Genomic DNA, 7,769 nt, shown 5'->3' with positions numbered 1-7,769 from the left:
AACGGTATTTTCCGATGAACACGATAGATATATAATATATATCATATCTAATATAATTTTATACACATATAGACTAGAATAGATTAGAATAGAATAGAATAAATACTGGCATGAACACGAGTTGCACATGATTAGAAACAATGACGTACGTCATTGTTTAGAAAGGATGATTGTACGAAACGTCATTTCTCCCTCTCCTTATCGAAAACGACAAAATATTATGTTAGTTTAACACATTTTAATCATGTGCGACCGACGTTCCATTGAAATTCAGAGGACTCATTTCCCGGTGTAGGATAGAAAACCTTGATTGTCATTGTAAGAAGGACATTTACGCGTTGTCTTCATGCTTTGCGCTTCAAATGTCTTTTTATTCGCTTGTGGCTAATTTCTTCAAACTAGCAACGGGGCTGCAAAGATAAAAGTTCGTCTCTTTTGACATTTTCACCCCCTACCCCCACCAACATCCAAATGAGCACACCCGAAGTTAATAAGCTCCTCCCTTCACTTAGCAACCCGAGCACGTGGCAACTGCTGAGCCAATGGGCGTCGTCGTAGCGGGTCCACCAACTGCGGTTCCTTAGCAACGCCGTAAAAAAAAACTGCGTTGACGTCCATTCTCTGCTGGAGAGTATTATGGTCTGTCGGGAATTCAGAGTGGCAGGGACTAGAGGAAAAAAAAAAGCGAGCTAGCAAGCTAACGGTAGGTAGCACTGGAGTAAACATGGAGCTGTCGGCCGTCGGGGAGAGGGTGTTCGCCGCCGAGTCGATCATCAAACGCAGGATAAGGAAGGTACGCGTGCCTCCGTCGGACTAAATCCGACGCTGTACGGTCATTGTAGTACTGTTGCCCTGAGAGCTAAGGGACGCCTGTTGTGTTTGTAACGGCATGCAGGGGCGGCTCGAGTACCTTGTGAAATGGAAGGGCTGGTCTCCTAAGTAAGTCTCGCCGGCGCTTTCAATGCTATTTTGTCTGTCTGTCTGTGTGCGTGCGTGCGTGCGTGCGGCGCATGTTGTGTCAATGCCGTTGTAGCTGTCGTTAGCTCGCCGCGGCTAGCACGAGTCGAAGCTCGACGGGGGAGTGGAGCTCGCGGGGCTAACGCGACGACCACGCCGTGTCCGCCCGAGCCCTCGCTTCCTCAACCCGAACGTACAGTAAATAATTAAATGAAAAAAAAAAATCCCCAACAGGTACAGCACATGGGAACCGGAGGAAAATATTCTGGACTCCCGTCTGTTCGCCGCTTTCGAGGAGAGGTACGATGTGCCCGAAACATCGTCATGTGCACTTTGCTCCGCTGACACTTGGAAGTAGCGTCTCGCTGTTGTTGTGTGTTGGGAACAGGGAGCGTGAGAGGGAACTGTTCGGGCCCAAGAAGAGAGGACCGAAACCCAAAACATTTCTCCTCAAGGTAATGGAAAGACAATATTTTGTTCGTTCGATGGGTACCCGACGAGCCGCTTTACAGTTCACGTAAATTCCAACTGGCGCGTTGTCTTGGAAGCCGATGCTTCCCAGCCTTTATCGAGCCGAAATATAGTTGACGTCACAGAAATGGAACAGTAAGCCAGTGCTTAATTATTCTGCCCGTTACTCTGCGTGGTTGCCATAGCCATATTGCCAAATACAATTAGGTAATTCCTATGGTCCACTCGATGATCTCTTGGCATACGTGGGAAGAAGCTCACTGCACACCGTCAAACAAAAAATGTCCCAAAAAGCATAAATGCTAATGCACTGGTCTTATCAAAGAGCATTATTTGTGATCCCTGTCACCATACGTGGATGGACAAGCACGTACACATAATTTTAGTGACTAATTTTAAGACCATATAGGTGAAAATGGGTAATTTTTAACACCACACCAAATAATTATCACTCATCTATTGTACTCTGTAGTCTTTGGTAGTTACTGCATAAGGGAACCCACAAGAAGTAAAATCTGTTCAAGTGTCTTTTAACAAAGTTATACAGACTTTTTAAATAATCAAATGCTTTTGTGTCGCATACTACATTTCGCAACCACAAGAAGGTTATTTTACTCATTTGAAAATAGATAACCAGTCTCAAGTTTACCTCGATCTTAAATGGCAGCATGTGAAATGACAAGAGTGTTGTTAAACAGGGTCAGTGGAAGTTCAGAGGTGAATACAAGGTCCAGGAAGGAACTTGGTCCTGTAATGGTCTGTTTTATAGCTGCGTCACATGCTAATTACACTTTAGAAGCCTGGTTCCTTGCCTTGTTCTTCTGGTCACTCCAGAGTTATACACCTCTGTAAAATGTAAATTGCAATGGAACATGTTGGGAAAAAAAAAAGCACGAAAAGATGTTTAGGATCGAACAGTAAACGTGTACAAATGCTTGTATTGCCTCTAATTGATCTCATTTTCCAATAGGCCCAAGTTAAAGATAGCAGCAGGTCCTATGAGTTTAGGGACGAGGCAATGCGAGGGATGCACATGAGCTACCCCACAGCAGAGCCGGTGGCCACCCCGAGGGCCAGAGAAGGCCTGAGAGCTGTGGTGCCCACAATTTTCCCACCCAGCACCGTTAACCGTGGAGAGAGCGTATTTGTCGGACCACCAGATCTGACTTACGAGCGGCAAGCCGACGGGCTCGTGCATTTACCCAAAAAGAGGGGGCCGAAGCCAAAGCTTCGTTTCCAGGATGACACGTGTGCGGGCTCGGAGGCCGGCAAGAGGAGAGCGGATGAGCTCCTGAGCCGCAGCCCTGAAAAACTGCAGAAGCTACAGAGTGGCGAAGACGTGCGAATGGTCAAAGCGTCACATCACAGACACCCCGAAAACCACGGTCACAGACATAAACACCACCGGCACCACCGCCACCACCATCACCACCACCACCCTTCGCACGACCGGCCGTCGACAGCCGGGGGCTCCTACAAGCAGCTTTCGCCAGGCGGCGACGCACACAGGACTCAGGATAGCTCGGGCCCCTCCAAGCAGCAGAGTCGCCCCACCCAGCTGCTGCCCACGGAAAAGCCTTACTTCTTGGACAAGCCCTCCCCGACCCGCCTCGACGTCGACTTGGACGAGGTGACGTGGCGCCCGTCCCTGTGCAGCGTGGAGAAGGTCCTGGTGACGGACGTGACCGCCAACCTCCTGACCGTCACCATCAAGGAGAGCAGCACTTCAAAAGGCTTCTTCAAAGACAAGAGATGACTTACACACTTCACAAGTATCGCACAGGACTTTATACGGTGCTTATTACTTGATGTGTCGGTGTAATATAATCTATAAAGGCAATTTATGACATGTACATAGTCTATCAAGCAGTTGGGCAGAATGTACTGACCAAAGTAAAATGAAGTCCTGTTCCAATGATGCACTGGTACATGCATGTTTCTTTTGTAAAATTTGTACACTTTGACTAATGTCAAAATATAACAATACAGATTATATGACTCCCCCCAACCCAGTTTATGCTGGGAGATAGTGGGGGGGAATAATCTGTTCATAAAAATCCATTCTTTGGGTTGAAATATTTCACTGTAATTTAAAAAAAATTGACTTTTTTTTTTTTTTAAACTGTTCTTAAGCACTTTGTGTTGAAAGTATTAATCTGTTCGTGTTGCTTTCAAAGTCCAATTTAGTTCCAATTGTCCAGCATTTCTAAATGTAAAATAAGCCACGGGTTGTTTAGGCCTAGCTGCATTGTTTATTTACATTAACATATCTCATTATACATATTGGAAGTGGTAAAATAACACTTGGTGTCAAACTGGTTTGAATAAATTAACGTTTTCACTTGTCCAAGGCCTCATTGTCTAATTGCACAAGGGAAGATCACGTGAACAAACATGGGACGTCAATGCGTTGAATTATTTTAATGGCTCATGAAAATATAATAAAAGTCGTTCTAAAACTATAAACTATAGCAGGAAGCCTCGATTTCCATCGTATTTTTAATTTTCCCAGGCCTACTTGTATTTTCTTGCTCATTTGAACATATTTACATATAAAACTCGTAAAACAACTCAATTGAAAAAGTCAAGAATGTTTTGTTTTCCGAAGAGTTGAAGAAACATTTCCGAATAAATAAACAGTTGAATTGAGCGGATGTGGGTGCAATATTTCACGCACCCTGCGGCGCTCCGGTGTAGCGCGGCCCGCGCGTCGTACACTTTGTTCGAACACATGCACCCGCCCGCGAGCATTTTCAGGGCTTGCAAACGTTCGTGCGCGTGCACAGCGGCCTGTGAAAGCTCAGCTTGTGCTTTATGCCTCTCAAAATAATCGACATAAATGACCAGGCACGAGCAAAGCTCCGATTTGACCAACACGTCACAGTTTAGTGTTGCGTTCAACATTAAAAAGACCACACGAAATATTTCAACCGAAATTACCACTGCACAACTGCGGCATTTTTATATTAATGTTTTAATTCAATTATTGATTCGTGATTACATATATTTGCGTTGACTCATTCCACTAAGCTAATCATGTTATGTGATACTAATTCTAAATGCATATAAGAAACGAACATGCATTATTACATAAGCAAAATTATGTCTTCGTTGTCTACTCCCATGTATTCACGGATCCGTTTTTCCATTTCCAACCAGTTTTATCGTGTTGACGCTTCTGTTTTCTGCAGAGAAAAGACAATCAAACAGCAAGTTTAGACAAAAGCGAATGTTTCAATGTATTTTCCACTGTTCCCTTATTCTGGGAAGGGGCGTTCCGTTCGTGGTACTGTACGTTAGTCTCACACAAATTCCTCTTCCATGGCTTAAAACAGAAAATGCATTTACCTTTCAAGGATTCCACATTTGGTAAGAGCGAAAATAAATAGCTAAAAAAAGAAACACGATCATAATCGTTCCACATTCCTTTGCGAGTGGGGCGCAAGTCTCGTGGCTGACGCGTTGATCGTTTTCATTTGCGTGACGGGCAAAATTACAGCTGCATGACTCGGGAATACATTTCAAAGTTTTACAGCTTTCCCGTTGTTTCCTTTCCCATCCCAAACATTTCGGAGAAGGGTTAACTCACAAGACATTTGACATCAGTTTAAAAAAAAAATAATTATTTGGGAAACCTTATTTACAGGGAAGAGCTTTTTTTTTTTTTTTTTTTTTTTTTACTTCTGTATACTTTGCCACTTGTCAATTGAATTTTTTGTACGTTTTTGTTGTTGTTTTGTTTCCATACAGATGGCTTTATTTATGTTAAGTATTATAGGACGCAGAAGCGCAGACTCGTGGCGACCTTTCATCGTCAGACAGGGTGTCCGTAGTTCCTGTCACAGCGCGGGTAGCAGTGAGGGTTGAGCCAGTGCTCCATGTTGGTCTCCTGCGCTCTCTGGTCGAGAGCCTGCATGTGAAGCATGTGCTCCTGCGAGACGTGGAAAGATGAACAAACGGTGATGGGGCGTGGAAAAGAAGCGAAGTCCGAGGTTGAATCGTAATTACAACTGCGGCAAATTGTATTGCAGTATGTGATGTGGAGGGGGAAATACAGTTACAATGAAACAAACAAAAGCAAAAAAAAAAAAAACTTAAAAAATATCTGCTTTCATTTGGACAACATTCAGATTAAAAGTAAATGTTTGTTAAAACAACAACAACAACAAAAAAAAAACACATACTTGGACTTCACTGCCATATTCGGCTTGGATCAGTTAGGCACACATGTACACAGCATAATGTTAGACCAGATTACATATTTGATGAGGAAATTGCCCTTTTTCAGGACTTCAAATTCGGGAAAAGTACCATATTGCGAATACACCCATCATTTACTCCAACTTACTTATTTAATAGAATTGTACGAGTAAGCGCGAGGGCGTGTGCTCCACACTTCAAGGTCTTCTTCACTGCAAAACATTTTCGTCTAAACTGTATCTACCATGTCATTGAGCTAAAATACTTTGGATTGCCTGAAAATATGAGTTTCTTTTCAAATGAATCCTGTGGACGTTTAAAGAGCAAATCATAATTCTGTCATTGTCCAAATAATTGCAGACCTTACTTTAGGAATAACGTTCCGATGGATTTCCGAGAAAAGGCATTTACATTGGAAAAAAAAAAAAGCCTCCATAGTGGAAAATTTATGAGGTGCTTACAGACTTTTTTTTTCTTGTATGGAAAAGAAAAGTCCGAAAGGTGAATAGGCCGAATATCAGCGTGTGTCTAAGCGCCAGCTGTACATGTGGCCTGTACTCGGAGTGACCCCCAGGGCCTCACCCTCATGGGCTCATCGGGGTGGCCTGCCTTCCCGGGCCTCTCCTGCCTCTTGCTCCGGAGAAGCTGCTTCGCAAAGCTCTCCTTGATGATGGGGTTGGCATCTAAGGAGAAGACGCACAAAAGAAAATCAAATGGATAATGCAACGCAACACCCCGCCCCCACCCCCTATTATTTTTCTTCGTCTTCGTTGCAGGAACAGTTTATTTGTGTCATTCATTGCACTGCATGCGTTTGCGTCATTCATTTGCTCAATAATTACTGATCAATACCACGAAAAAAAAGTTCCAACTATTGTCTGCTGCAACTGTGGTTTAGGCCTATAAGCTGTTTTCTCAGTCTCCTCAGAATCGGTCCCAAGGGAGCTTCTCTATTCCTATATCGTAAACATAACATCACTAACACTCTCTCCCCTCCAACCCATGCACACCTTCTCACTCCCTTCGTGTGGTCCCTCTCTCTCTCTCTCTCTCTCTCTCTCTCTCTCTAACCAGGGCTCTTTTGGAAAGTGGGATATTAGCTTGAAAGGTAACAAAGTGCCCATTCATGCTCTTCGCTCCCCGGGGGAGGCAGGCCCGTGCAGCACCATCCGGCCGGGCGGGCGGGCGGGGGACTCGTTTTCTCTCAGTTGCAGCGCAAATGAACGCCGCTCTGTGTCAGCTGCATGCACACGGGCAAATCGGTGGCCGCTGCTCTCGCAGCAACGTGGCAAAAACACTAACTACCTGTGAAGACAGATATTTGGTTTGGGCCGGAAAAAAAAAAAAAAAAAAAAAAAAAGAAGAGAAGAGAAACACAGTTCGGGCGTCCTGCTTATGCTCGAAATGTCAACGAATTGGGCGAGCGTCGCCATGCAAAATTAAACGAGATCGGGGAATAAAGTTGAAACGACGAGCATGATGTTTGGAATATAAAAATACCCTATATTAATCAGCATGGTCCACTCGCATAAATGCACAGACAACCTGATGTAAATTCGGGCTACTACGATGAGTGCCTTCTAGTAGAATTTTCAGACGATTCTTACCTGTGTAGATGGTCAAAACGACCAAGCAAAGCAAAAACACCACCAGCCTCTTCATATTCAACATCTTTTTTCCCCCAGATTAAATATTTTCTGCTCTGGCATCTGAATTTGAAATCCAAAGAGAGTGAGGAGGTGGGGGGGGGGAAATCTCCTCCTCCACTGTATATGCCACCCCCAAAACATACATCAGCGCTCATGTTACGGACATTAAAAAAAATACTAACATTGGTGGCAAAACAATTGCGAAATGTATGTGAATGGTATCAATACTAAAGCCTTCAAATAATGCAAATGACAGTGGATGAGTCGTAAACGACAGATGGCAAGTGTGTTTTCTTGACACGGTTTCTTTAACCACTAGATGGCAATGGAGACATTTCGGGAATAGAAACTGTATTGCTGTACATTATTGTCCCCTTGAGAAAAACATGTATACCGTGTGGGCTCGAAATGGTTTCTTGTGTGCGTTTTTTTTTAGGCACATAAAAAAAAAACCTTGTTATCCCAATTCGTTTGAACTGAGTACATGAATTT

The 7,769-nt window shown here is 43.8% G+C and overlaps 2 protein-coding genes across 2 annotated transcripts; one reads left to right on the top strand and one right to left on the bottom strand.

Annotated features, from left to right (window-relative positions):
- The first annotated feature begins 535 nt into the window (after window positions 1-535).
- Window positions 536-3,773, top strand: cbx8b (chromobox homolog 8b). The gene is made up of 5 exons (XM_061830997.1): window positions 536-793; window positions 896-939; window positions 1,192-1,257; window positions 1,346-1,412; window positions 2,399-3,773. Exons 1-5 carry the CDS (start codon window positions 725-727, stop codon window positions 3,182-3,184), a joined length of 1,032 nt encoding a protein of 343 aa, XP_061686981.1. The 5' UTR covers window positions 536-724; the 3' UTR covers window positions 3,185-3,773.
- A 673-nt stretch (window positions 3,774-4,446) lies between these two features.
- c9h17orf67 (chromosome 9 C17orf67 homolog) lies at window positions 4,447-7,335 on the bottom strand. The gene is made up of 4 exons (XM_061830786.1): window positions 7,236-7,335; window positions 6,211-6,311; window positions 5,234-5,359; window positions 4,447-4,613 (listed from the first exon to the last, which is right to left on the bottom strand). The coding sequence occupies exons 1-3, from the start codon at window positions 7,297-7,299 to the stop codon at window positions 5,243-5,245; spliced, it is 282 nt and encodes a 93-aa protein (XP_061686770.1). The 5' UTR covers window positions 7,300-7,335; the 3' UTR covers window positions 4,447-4,613; window positions 5,234-5,242.
- Between the last annotated feature and the right edge of the window lie 434 nt (window positions 7,336-7,769).

Source organism: Syngnathoides biaculeatus, chromosome 9, assembly GCF_019802595.1.
Source record: "Syngnathoides biaculeatus isolate LvHL_M chromosome 9, ASM1980259v1, whole genome shotgun sequence".
Lineage (NCBI taxonomy): Eukaryota > Metazoa > Chordata > Actinopteri > Syngnathiformes > Syngnathidae > Syngnathoides > Syngnathoides biaculeatus.
Note: the sequence above shows the minus strand (reverse complement) of the source record. Positions and strands in the feature narration are given on the sequence as shown.

Bases quoted from the DNA above. Each gene is read 5' to 3' on its own strand.
- cbx8b (XM_061830997.1), top strand. From the start codon at position 725: ATGGAGCTGTCGGCCGTCGGGGAGAGGGTGTTCGCCGCCGAGTCGATC. The intron at 1,258-1,345 runs GTACGATGTGCC...TGTTGGGAACAG, and splicing joins TTCGCCGCTTTCGAGGAGAG to GGAGCGTGAGAGGGAACTGT. The intron at 1,413-2,398 runs GTAATGGAAAGA...ATTTTCCAATAG, and splicing joins CCAAAACATTTCTCCTCAAG to GCCCAAGTTAAAGATAGCAG.
- c9h17orf67 (XM_061830786.1), bottom strand. From the start codon at position 7,299: ATGTTGAATATGAAGAGGCTGGTGGTGTTTTTGCTTTGCTTGGTCGTT. The intron at 6,312-7,235 runs GTAAGAATCGTC...TCTTCTCCTTAG, and splicing joins CGTTTTGACCATCTACACAG to ATGCCAACCCCATCATCAAG. The intron at 5,360-6,210 runs GTGAGGCCCTGG...CACGTCTCGCAG, and splicing joins ACCCCGATGAGCCCATGAGG to GAGCACATGCTTCACATGCA.